The sequence below is a fragment of the Plodia interpunctella genome, chromosome 13 (assembly GCF_027563975.2).
Source record: "Plodia interpunctella isolate USDA-ARS_2022_Savannah chromosome 13, ilPloInte3.2, whole genome shotgun sequence".
Classification (NCBI taxonomy): domain Eukaryota; kingdom Metazoa; phylum Arthropoda; class Insecta; order Lepidoptera; family Pyralidae; genus Plodia; species Plodia interpunctella.
Genome location: NC_071306.1, coordinates 4,139,320 through 4,152,681, shown reverse-complemented (window position 1 = coordinate 4,152,681; position 13,362 = coordinate 4,139,320). Strand labels below are relative to the sequence as shown.

Sequence of the window (13,362 nt, the reverse complement as noted above, 5' to 3'; positions counted from 1 at the left end):
AATGTTCCCAAGGGAATTTTACGTCGACAGCTTTTACTTTTACAGCTAAGTAGTGTATCATAAAATAAGACTTAATAGCAAAAAGTGGTTCGCCGTATGTTTCGACCGCTGCGGTCGCGATGTCATTACAATTTTTCAAAAACAAAGACAAGAATGAGTTTTACTCTTATCCAAAATCTTTGGTTTTACTAAGTATATGACTGTAGTAATGTCAATTTTATGAATGATTGATTTTGGAAATGATTACTTTCCATGGAATTAGTAGATACTCCGTGTACGAAGTGCTTATTAATTCCATGTTCCTTAAGAAAATTGACGGATTGTAATGATCGCACAGCCCCGGCAGTCGAAACGCTCTGCGAACTACCCCAAAGGCAGAGTTTCGTAAACAGCAGTATTTAGACATTTTAAACGTTAGTTCTCATATAAAAAAAAATACAATAATTATATATATATATATATATATTGATGCAGATTTATGATCAAAAATATTTTCTACGCAACCATGGTGCGAGGTTAAAGGAAAAAGGAAGGATTTAGTGGATTATCCTGAAAATAATAACACTATTTTAGGTTATGTTCTGCATTATTTGGTCAATTACTGTGGTCATAAACTGATATAAACTTGATTTTGACTGAAGAAGTTACCTGCATGAAGTCCATATTTTAACGTGTGAGTGTTCTGAGCTTTTTTTCGACCGTTTACTGGCTCGAAAATTTTACAGCGTGAGGCGTATCCCATAGTTTTCGAAGTATTTATCTTATGGAAAACGATATTTCCCAATATTTCGGCACCCGAATATGCTTCATGTTTGTATATTTTCATAAACGAATGCTTACATAATGAAATGATTAATAAAGTACTCTAAAATAAACGTTTTAATCGACATAGCAAAATGCGGCAAAGCTTTTGTGTACCTGACATACAGTGCTGTACTCTGGCGGGATAAATGTGCAGTAATACTCCCTATTAATTTTAGTTTACATTACTACATCATTATCACTATATATGGCCATGGATTTAATAAGTACTTGACGGAGTATACCTACTAATTCCACGGGTAAGGCGCCTGCCCTACCTGGCAAAACTTCAAAATTAAAATCACCAATAGGTGCCAAACCAATACGTGTAGAAGTTACTTGTATGGGCAAATGGGAAAAATATCGATATATATCGTATCGATATTATTTAAATGTATTGATAAATATTGAGTAAAAAATATTGATATTTTGATATATCGATATTTTCTGCGCAATAACCCATACAGCCTACCTACTCTTCCTTTTTTTTAGAAATCGGATTGGTTAAATACATGAGCAGACAGCAGAGCTTTACAAAATATATCGGTTTTTAATACGAATTTGATATCTGCAAATAAATATCGAAAATGATATATCGAGGGAAAATATATCGCTGATTTATATCGTTTTTTTTTTTGAAAAAGTATCGATATTTGGATATATCATTTTTTATGCCCATGCCTACGTGTCAGTCACGCTTACGCTTTTAATTTTCAGTCAATATCAGCGGTCTAGTAGTATGTAGTGTTAAATTATTCATCTTCATGTAGGTAAGTAAAAAAACAGTAGGTAGGTAGTACCTACCAATGTGCTCTGCATCACATTGTATTTTGGGAGTTTTATCACGTGTGCAATTATTTTGTGATTTTACAACAATAATGAACAGATACATAAAGAAGAAACAAAGTATAGAAACGTAAGAATTTTTTCCAGTAGGTACGTATTACTCTTGATCTCGATCAAAATAAAAGTGTTATTGCAATATCTGTGTAGATGGTACCTACCTATGTGGTTGTAATAAAAGTGCCCTTTTATGCATGTTATTTATTTATGTACGTAGACTTTAAAAGGAAACTAATGGGTATAAGACATTCTGTACCACATATCCTGGAAATTGTACATCAACATATCCACAGTTATGTCAATGTAAAGATGTCCGAGGAGCTACGTAGTTCTCAGAAACTACTTGAAGAATACTGTTGAAAATGATACATCACGATGATAAGTCACAAAATAATCTCAGTCCGATAGGTACTGTTTATATTAAAGAATGTACAACATTTTCTAAGTGGCTCCTCAATCCTAATGTAGCGTTGTCTAGATCACCATGAAGCTAAATCATATATTCGTATTCCACTTCATAAACCTTTAGTCCCTATTGGGATAGAATTTGTACCTGAGAAACAACTAGCGAAACTAAGTGGAATTTGGAAAATTAAATCATTTTATCTGGGTCCTTAATCCTGATGCTTTGCATAATTATAATTGGCTGTAACTACCCGAAATCACAAACAAATCAAAAACCGCAGACACTAACATTTTGTGTGTGTGGACAAAATATCAATATACAAATTAACATTGCAACTATTTGGTATTGGCAAAAAAATAATAATTTTCATATCGTAATACCTTAAGTATTCTCTAGCAAGGTGATAGGAATTAAAGTACAAGTAGGTATTACATTCTCTTAATATAGATAATGTCTGACAATGAACAAAACACTCCAAATTTAGCATGATACTTCAGAAGTGACACTGGTATGTTGGTGATTATCTTGTCAGGTTTGTGCTTTTTCAATGGTCTTGTTGATGTTTTTACAGGGTTTGAGACAAATGGATCAAGATATAGGAATAGAGCATGCTGCGCATCGGCCCGTGGAAAATGCATGGTCAATGAAAATTCCACAGTTTACTCCAGAAGACAATCCTCATGGCTTACTGGAAGAAAGTAAGTTTGCAACTTTGTTCCCAAAATATAGAGAACAGTACTTAAAAGAATGTTGGCCATTGGTGCAAAAAGTATTAAAAGAACATCATATAGTTGCAGAGTTAGATCTCATTGAAGGAAGTTTAACTGTGAAAACAACAAGAAAGACATGGGATCCGTATATAATCATTAAAGCTAGAGATTTCATAAAATTGCTGTCACGAAGTGTGCCGTTTGAGCAAGCTGTTCAAGTTCTAAAAGATGAGATTGGTTGTGATATCATAAAAATAAATTCTTTTGTTAGAAAGAAAGAAACGTTCTTGAAAAGACGCCAGCGCCTCATTGGCCCTAATGGAGTTACACTGAAATCAATAGAATTGTTGACAGAATGTTATGTCCTTGTGCAAGGAAATACTGTATCTGCTGTAGGCCCTTACAAGGGTCTTGTGCAAGTGCGGCGCATTGTTGAAGATACAATGAAAAACATTCATCCCATGTACAATATAAAAAGTTTAATGATTAAAAAAGAATTAATGAAAGATCCAAAACTAAGAAATGAAAATTGGGAAAGATTTCTACCAAAGTTTAAGAGCAAAAATGTTCCAAGAAAACAACCCAAAATGAAAGTGAAGAAAAAGCCATACACACCATTTCCCCCACCTCAGCCTGAGAGCAAAATTGATCAGGAACTGGCAACAGGGGAGTATTTCCTCAAAGATGAACAAAAGAAAGCAAAGAAACGTTATGAAAGGGAAGAAAAACAGGCTGAAGTCAAACGTGCACGCAAAGAAGAGAGGGAGAAGGACTTCATTCCCCCAGAAGAGAAGATTCCAAAAAAAACATTATCGGAATCTATTGTTGATATAAAACAGTTCAAAGCAAAAATAAAAAATCTTTCCAACTCTTTTTAAACGTTTTTAATACAATATAAATTATGTATTTGCCCTTATTAAAAAATAAATTTTAAACTTATAACTGAGGAGTTTCTTACTTTGAACATATTAATGCCTGGAACTCTTATTCTTGCCTGTTTCTGGTTTATTTAGGTAGAGAGCCGCATGCCACCGCGAAACCATAATCGTAAAAAATAAACCTAAAAATATTGGAAGATTCGGCTGTGATTTTACAAGCAGCCTGTCTGACAACCTGACATACAAATCATGGGGTAGTAGACTTAATTCACCTCTTCGCAGATTTTCTACAAAATTTTGTAATATTTTATATTGTACCAGTTTGTATGTACAAATTAATTGTTTACAATATAAAAATGCCAATGTTCTCGAAATCCTTGAGATTTTATTTCTATCGCCTAGAGCACTTGCCACCTACTTACTATAGTGTGCGTTACTCCAGCTAGAAAGTATCTCCTACAGAAATATGAATAGAACCTATAATTAGTGCCTAATCAGCTATGTATGTGCTCGGCATAAAACATTTATGCCTGTCGTAGTTTATGAAAAAAAAAAAGACTATTTCTGGTTGGATAACGTTGTTCTAGCAAGAAAATTTTAAACTAATAATAAGAGAGAAATATTGTTCACGTATCGTATCATCCAGTGGCAGGTAGACATACTATTTTTTTTTGTTTATTCCCTCGTTTTATTGAGGAGGCAAAGGGTACTAGCCCATACAGCCAAGTCTTTTGTATTGAGTAGTCATTCATACTAGTGTGACAGCGAGTCGGCAGCGTAGTTTTTTTTTTCTTTTTCTTTTCTTCTTTGTGGCAATCAAACTTCTTCAATAGAGCTTATTTATGCCAGTGTCGAGTTACATTGTTACTGGACGATAGGATAGGACTTGGCGGTGTTGAAGAATGAGAGCAATAAATACATATATTATCATATGTAATGTAAGGGTAAATAAATAGTTTTAAACATAAATATTATAAATATTTAAAATCTGTAAAGGATAGGATAGTAAAGGAATCACAAGGAAGAGGAGCACGGAGTTCTATAAGGAACTGGTAAAGAGGATTTGAGTCATATTTTGGACATCTGAACAGAAGATGATCAATATCACCTTCTTCAACTAAAGCGCAGTCACATATATATTCACTAAGAACACCGATTCTTTGTAAATGAGTAGCAATACAACAATGACCAAATCTAAGTCTACATATGGTAAAAGTAACTCTTCTATCAAAAATCAGTTTTGAAAACCAAGGTTTTAGACAAAGTTCTGCATTAAGGCGTCGATAATGTCCTCCCTTTGACTGACTAGACCTCTCCCATGTAGAGTTCCATTCTTTCAAAAGATACTCTCGTGGAACTACCAGGAGGTCTTGACAGTAGACAAAGTCATTTTCAGCATTTCCCTGTGATGCTGCTAAGGTTGCCAAGCCATCGACTAATTCATTACCTTGGATACCCGAATGACCAGGTATCCAAGCTAGAGTGACATGTAAATTTAAATTATGACAATGTTTTAAATGGCACATGACCTCAAGGGCTAGAGGACAAGAAGATTGTTTTTTGAAGGGATTTGATAAAATTGATTGAAAAAAACTAAGCGAGTCTGAACAAACATAAGAGTTTTTAATTTTGTTCAAAATAATATATCTAATACACTCAAGAATAGCCATGCCTTCTCCTATAAAGTTAGAGAATAAATTTGGATATTTAAAAAGTTGAAAATAGCCTGATGAATGTCTTAAAATGGCAGCTCGTACACTATTATTACTAGGGTCTAAGCATTTAGAAGCATCTGTATAGAATACTTCAGGTTTAGAATCCAAATCTTTAAGATACGAGATAAATGTAGAGTTTGCTAATCTTGTTCCTTTAACAATGCCTAGGGACAAATTTACTTTTGGCTCAAAAATTAAAGTATCGTAATCGTATGAAAACACAGGATGACAATAGTATTTGTAAGTTGAGCACTGAAGGCCTTCAAATCTCCTGTAGCTAGATATCAAATGTGGTATGCTCTTTTTACGTCAAAATACATTCCGATCATTAATGGTGTCACTGAGAGTACGTAATTTTGAATTTAACGCATGATTGGTATATTGTTGATTTTTAAAAATAAACCTATCGGAAAGATATTGTCTACGTAACGCTAAGGGAGGCTCGGAACATTCGACTTGTAGTGCATTTGTACTCTTCATTGCCAGTTATTATCTTAAGACATTTAAATTGTAATAAATCTAATTTATGAACTGCAGTTTTATTTTCAAGACAAAATATTATAGAGTCAAAATCTAATAGGCTTCTTATTAAAGCATTATACATTAATTTAAGTATACTAGGATGTGATCCCCATCAAACTCCACTAACAGCTCTAATTATATTTATATTCTTTTCACATTTTGTGATCACATTGTTAATATGAGCGTTACCGTTCATAGCAGTATCAAATAAGCGTCCAAGAAATTTAGCTTTATCAGACACCGGAATCATTTCATTATTAACTGAAACATTTATCAATGGAATTTTTCTTTTACGAGTAAATACAACTACTGTGCTTTTGGATTTGGATAACGAAAGATTATGCTCCGAGAGCCATATTGACAATTTATGTAATGTACTACTTAGGTTTCCTGCTGCCTTTTGAATATCAGTGTGAGATGAATAAGAAGTTGAGTTTTCAGACATATGTTTTTTGATATTTGTTTGCCTATTGAACTCAGGGCACAGCTTATTTGTTGCCATGTGAGGTTCAGAACAATTGACACAGACATATTCAGTCACCAGGCACGAGAGCCCACTGTGTTCCCCACTACATTTGCTGCATCTCGGTTTACTCCTACAGTTATTTCTAGTGTGACCAAAACGGTAGCAATTGAAGCACTGAATAGTTGGAAAAATATATTGTTCCACTGGAATGCTTGAAAAGAAGGAATAAACTGCAAGGCCTGTCCATCAAAGGTTAGGACCACTGACTGAGTAGGAGTCCATGAAACTGAGTCTGAGTTTACAGTCCTCCTACTCAATCTGCGGAACTTAACTATTGGTCCATACCCGTCCGGTATTCGTAAATTCATTTTAATATCCTCATGGGTCCATTCTACTGGGATTCCCTTAACCAAGCCCATCTTAAAAATATTGAATGTTAGGATGGCAACCTTATAATCTAAATTTTTGGACATTACATTTAAGAAATTGTTGGCATCACTACATGTCTTAAAAGTAATTGAAATGCGGTTCCTCCCTATTCGTTTAATATCGTCCTGAAGAATATTTCCTAATCCGTTCTTCATCAAAAAGCTGCCAAACTTCAGGGGATGCAGTATGGTACCTGACATGGGTTCTGATATCAGAGTTGCTTGTGCCATATATGGACCAGGGTCAGTTTGCATATAAAATGTTCTATATGGAAATTCAGCTACTTTAGGTGCTCCAAGGGGGGACCCGCGATATTAGGCGTTTTCTTATTTAAAATAAAATTTTCTGACACCAGAGCCTGCTGCAGTGGCCGCATTGACAATTGCTTATCTGTATGTTTGGTTTTGAAAGAATTAGATAATTTTTCTTTTCTTTCTTTTTGTTTTTGATGTTAACAAACTCTGCAATATTTGAATGATCATATTCATCAACAAAAAACATCGGTTTGCTGAAGATGCTGTTGGTAGTATCAGCAAAATCTCCTGAATCATCTTTCGGATCCGGACGATCCGGGTCCGGCTCCAAATCCATAAGTAATAAAAAAGGCTTAAAACTCACTTACAAATTATTGGCAATGATATATACACTATACTACAATATATTATTTATAATATCTACACAGGAATATAAAGATATGAATTTTTGAAAAGGATATCAAAATTTAACGCCCTGTTTTCCCGCCAATCTCAAAGTCCCAGCGTAGTCCCATACGAGCTGCGAAGACCCGTCCACCACCTGCGGGTCCACGGGGAATTTTTGTACACTCTATGAACTTTATAGTCAATGTAGTCAAATATCAGGTTTTATTAGTTTTCCTACATCTTGTTGTATTCTACATATACTATGAAAACTACACAATTCACATTTGTTGGAGCACTCCACTCTCTCTCTCATCTTTGTGTTGTTGACATAAAAGTGGAAAAAGATCCATCAATGGATTTTCAAGATTAATTTTAGTGGATGTTGATTTTAAGGAGCCATTTTAGTTTTAGTTTAGCTGTTCTATTATGATGCTACACCAGGTGTTTCAGTTTTTTAAATGTTGTTCAGGCTTAATAGCTTCAACCAGATAGATATTATTATAGGCATCTGTACCTCAAAAGGTAAAATCGGAAGACTTATAGGACCACAAAGGACCACTTTGTCTGTTTGCCAAGGCCTTTTCTCAGAAATGCGGACGCATATCAAAATTAAATTTACATGACCCTTGAAGCTGTAAGAATTGTTTTTTATTTGTAACTTTTTTTTGAAGAAACATCACTTTGCTCATTTTATAACAAGTTATAAAATGACTAAAGTGATGTTTCTTCACTTGACCGTTTTTTAAAACCTACTATTTCTAAATCAGACTAAATCAATTTTTGGAAATAACTTGTGTTCCTCATCTGTTTTATTGTAATGTGAAATTACTTTGTGTAGGTGTATTTTAGCGTGTGTTCTTGGTAAATATTGGTATTACAAAAAATCAAACAAGTAAGTAGATAGGTAAGTATATCATACTTCTATGTCGATAAAGTAAAATTAGTCAATTTTTAAAACATTAAACGTTATAATCTTGAAAACTAAATTATTATCTTTTTCCTTTTTATCCTTAGATTACAGAAATATAAATTCTGCGCTTCTATAATAGGTAACTAAATTGAATACATATAAGCACCTAGTTATAAAATTAAGACAATAGTACTGTATCTAGTTTTAAAAACGAAATTAACTTTGCTTAAACATACTTAACTTTATTTGAACAAATTTATACAAACAATTGTATATTTTCAAACAACAGTAACTTTTTAAAAGTTTTCAAAAAAGCGAGCTGCTAAGCTTCTTTTTAATAGCTAAATAAATAAACTTAAAATTGTTTATAGCTTACAAATGTCAATTTTATCATATACTAACCATATGATAAACTTACAAATAATACCTAGGTAATTATCATTAGATAAGTTGAATGTTACAAGATTTGACAGAGCACAAAAAAAAACAATACCTATTCTGATTTCTCCATGGAATTAGTAGGTACCCGGTTGTACGAAGTACTTACTAAATCCATGGATTTCTCATTAGATGTATTGCTTTGCCAGACTTAATCGTCAATAAAATTTTGCTATTATCTTTTTATAAATAACATGAAAAAAAAAACTTTACCTGCTGTTTTAGTAATTGTTTCAAAACCTCGCTTTACAAAAAATCTAGCAACTATGTCTCATCCCAGTCGCCGGGAGAGGTTACCTGCTATTGGGAAAAAATATGAATAAACCTATACATATAGGTACTAAATAAAAAAAAGTGATACACTATAGTAATATACCACCGAGAAACCCTGTTCTCAATTACTTAAATGGTCAACAAAGTATTTGTAATATATAAAATGTATACGGGATATATTATTGTGACGAACTCTGCTTGCCAAATTTTGCCGGCCAAATGTTGTTGCCCAAATAATTATTTACGTTTTACGTTTCTACTTTTAAACTGTTATTCAGTATATGATGTAAAAATGGCGTACCAAATAATTTCAAAAAATAAATACTGTAATAACAAATCAATATTTACTATGAGAGAAGTGGTAACAAATGAACGGCACCAAAGGAGAATAATAATTGGCCTCTGGAACAGCGGCCCTCTCGGCTTCGCGAGGGTAAAATCATAATATATTACCTATATATTCTCTATTAAAAAACCCGCACCAAAATCCGTTGCGTAATTTTATAGATCTAAGCATAAATATGGACAGACAAAGGGCAGCGGATTCGTTTAATGTAGTGAAAGTGATATGTAACTTATGCTTCTGCCGTAATGATAAGAAATTTGCCGTAAGCGTCATCCATGCGGTCGTTTGTCTTAAGGTTATAGAGACACGCCACTGATAAGAAAATAGCGAATAAAAGAATTCCTGATACAAAAAATCCTGATAAGAGATGTATATCGTAGTATGGGTTGCATTTGCAAACGTTGTAGAAAGTACCTGAATAAAAGAAAAAATACATTGTCTATAAATCAACTTGGAGTAAAAATATATTTTTTAGAAGTAAGTACCTATGTTTGTAACGCGATAACTTTCGAACCATGTTGGTCTGATTTTGATGAAATTTTAAAGGTATGTAAGTAGTATTTGTCAATAGATTTTAAGTTTGTGGGCCAACAAGTCGTTTATAAAATATACATAATTTTGTAAAAAATATTAATCTATTACCTTGTATTCGTGTACGTACGAGTTACTGTACGTACCCACTTAAGTACGTACTTAAAATATATAGACGAGCATAGTATCACGCTAATACTCGTATTATCGCTAGTATTCGTAAACTGTTGAAACTATTGTATTGTAAGCGCCATCTCATCTATACCTTGTACTACACAGTTATGTATTCAAATTTTGACATTTTTAATAATGATGTAAATTCGTCCTCCTAATTTTTAATATATGTATAAGACCTATATTTGTTAATTTGGAGAAAAGGCTGCGGTGAAGTTTGTTGCGCCGCTTCTTCTTCACTTGCGCTTTGGAAGCCTTAATTAGTTTAAGTAATTTTTTTGACGTCAATAAGTGATGTATATCATCCTAAATTGAATAAAGAATTTTGAATTTGAATTTGACTGCAATAAAAATATTTGAGTTTCATCATTTACTTCAGGTGATGGAAAACATACTGAGAAAGCCCCCCAACAACAACTTATCCGATAAAACACGGTTTGTCGTTTGTTCCCATTTAATTACACCGCGATTTGACACAGCACATAACAGGGAGAAAAAATCCCGTTGTGTAGGTACCTAACAGGGTTACACATTGAAAATATTTTCCTCACAATGTCTCCTCACAGATTTTTATTAGAGAAATGGCAGGGAAAAGCTGTGGGAGAAAACTCACTCGTGGCAAGGCTTAACTTACCGAGTTTAGACATATCCAAACTTTCCAACATTTCTATTATAATAGCAAGATCAAAATTAATCTGTAACTGTGCTAACATTTCATTAGAAATAGGAATATTCGGCTTCATCTGAAACAATTATCAATAAGACACTAATTGCAAGCCTAATCTTGAGAGTTAATTTTGACCCCCTGTGATTATCAGAAATTTGGAATACATCTTCAGTACTGATACCAAATCCAGAATTCCCTTCTTCTCAAAGCTTAACTGCACGGTCATAAATTTACTCTTCGCGCTTCAGTTCGCTTGACAATGCAATATTATGACGAGCATGACCAGATGGCGCACAAGTAAACTGCATGATTTTTGTCAAACATCGAAAGCAACAACATGGATTTAATACGTACTTCGTCCAACCGGAGTGCTTACTAAGTACTAATTCCATGGCAACAAGATAGAATATTTGATAAATATAATGACACGTTTTCCTGGCTTTTTAATCAACATGTTTTTTTCCATTACCTACCTAAGTCTTTCTTGATTTTTTAAAGTTTGAAAAAAGCGGCCAAAACCTCAATTTGTTTATTTTAAACCTAGGAAAGCTAGTGTGGACATCGATTCGGCTTGATTGTGGCATAATAGGAATACCTGATACGCTGTTATGCTGACCATGCTTCTGTCTTTTCTACTAACTAGCGTCATAGGCTCGTCACAATAATAAGATTGATCTATGGGTACCCTGATGTTATAGTTTCTAAACCCAACTTCTTCTTCTCCTTCTAACAACGTTACATTATCTGAAATCAAGGAGAGGGTAGGGCAAAATACACGCAATGTACACATTTTCAAGAACCTTTTTATAATAGGTAGAATTTCAAAAAACCATTCAAGTAGTGTTACCGTTCGATAGTCAACTATCGATAGTTTTAGAAACAGCAATTGTATCGATAGTTTTGCATACTATCGATTGTATATCGAATAAGTACAGCAAATTAGTAGTACTTAAATCGATACTATTGATTTTCTGTACTTATTAAGTAAAATTATTACTATCGAGTTTATGTACCTAATATTGCAGAGCAAACTAATATTAGTATTGATAATCTATTCCTCATCACGGTTCAATATTATCGATTGGCCTATCTAGTGAATCTATATATCTATAGCCCATCTACAGTGGCTGAATTATCGATAGTGAAACTATCGATAGTTCAGCAACGCGAATACCAAGGTTGTAATCGTCCGTTCGAATCCGTCCGTGTACGAATTGTACCTTGTCGTAATCTTTAGTCATCTGACTACTTTTTGCCCATCTCTGCCCTTGTCCAACTAATCAATCGCCTGGTCCACACCTTGATCGTAAATACATAGTTACACTTACCCAGGTACCAGAATTTAGGCAAAATCCTAAAAGAGAACCTTAATCTAAAACCATGAAACTCTATGTAAGTTTCAAGAAATTCCGATGTGTGGGTTTTGGAGCGCAATTCTGACACAATTATTGGCATGTCAGAGACAATTGAACGAGCCAGAGGTGGTCTTTTCAACTTCATTCCTGCAAGTGTATAAGTAGGTACCTTCAATAAAACATATATAAATGTATGTACGTTAATCATAAAACCCTGATTAGTTGTCAGAGGGTGCATAAAAATTACCTTTTCTCCACAATTTTATCAACTTTGTCAATGAAACAGCAACATCATTCACATCACTTACCTATGAAACGGAACAGACCTCCTTCAGACGCCAGTTCCACAATAGTGCTATCAGCGTATGGTTTTTCTCCCGGAGTACTACGCGGGCTGGTAGATGTAATTGGATTAACTTTGCCTGTATAAATGGCAACTACAGGTCCACTCGATTGTTTTTGGATTTGTTCATAAATTGTATCAATAGCAAAATTATGGCGGCGTAGAGCTTCAATTCTCGTTTCGTCTCGTTTATTGTCTTTAAAAAAAACATAGAAAAACTTTAATTTATCTATTGCTCTGTCAAATTTCTGACCAGGTTTTAACACAAACACATTCATTTGCGACGGTTCCAAAATTTGCGTAATTATACTTATTGGATTAAGAACATTAGGCATATATTTGACCCTGTGTTTCAAAACATCTTCACGCAGGCTAGGATACGGCGTACCCATGCCGTCTTTACGACTTATATCTTCAGTACAAAACTGCTCTTCCACAAAAATGATGAGAACAGATGACTGCTTCACAGCATGGTTGATCATTTCCAAAAACGCAATATTTCCAGTTCTCAGAAATGGGTTGGGCACAACGAACACATTGCCTAAAACTTGACTATGGTCTAATAAGAATACGGGGAGTGTGTCTTTTGCGATACCGTATTGAAATATACATAATATTAATAAGCAATGCATAAAACACATTTTTATAAAGTGTTTTTTTTCTGGTATAACAGTCAATGACAATTACTTCCTAGATTGAAATTAGTTTCATGACAGAGATCATATGACAGTTAGTACGTATAGGTATTTAAAATATTTTGGAATTCGAAGAAAGCCTCTCCGTAAGAAAGCCGTATTTCTCGGTCAAGAAGGGTTTAGTTCATAATGAGTTTATAGTGTTGGAGCGGTCGCACTATATCATCCATATTATAATTTTGAAATGCGAGTGTCCAAAGTGTCCAAATACGAAATAAG

The 13,362-nt window shown here is 33.8% G+C and overlaps 2 protein-coding genes across 3 annotated transcripts; one reads left to right on the top strand and one right to left on the bottom strand.

The window, feature by feature from the left end:
• The first annotated feature begins 1,442 nt into the window (after positions 1-1,442).
• Positions 1,443-3,702, top strand: dbe (dribble). Of its 2 annotated transcripts, none has more exons than XM_053753624.1 (2): positions 1,443-1,571; positions 2,622-3,702. In XM_053753624.1, the coding sequence occupies exon 2, from the start codon at positions 2,634-2,636 to the stop codon at positions 3,636-3,638; it is 1,005 nt and encodes a 334-aa protein (XP_053609599.1). In that variant the 5' UTR covers positions 1,443-1,571; positions 2,622-2,633; the 3' UTR covers positions 3,639-3,702. The 2 variants fall into 2 exon arrangements, with proteins under 2 accessions (XP_053609599.1, XP_053609598.1); XM_053753623.1 differs by lacking the exon at positions 1,443-1,571 and adding an exon at positions 1,578-1,737.
• Positions 3,703-8,257: 4,555 nt separating this feature from the next.
• Positions 8,258-13,326, bottom strand: LOC128674753 (uncharacterized). The gene is made up of 5 exons (XM_053753622.2): positions 12,414-13,326; positions 12,079-12,252; positions 11,346-11,494; positions 10,718-10,826; positions 8,258-9,792 (listed from the first exon to the last, which is right to left on the bottom strand). Exons 1-5 carry the CDS (start codon positions 13,087-13,089, stop codon positions 9,608-9,610), a joined length of 1,293 nt encoding a protein of 430 aa, XP_053609597.1. The 5' UTR covers positions 13,090-13,326; the 3' UTR covers positions 8,258-9,607.
• Between the last annotated feature and the right edge of the window lie 36 nt (positions 13,327-13,362).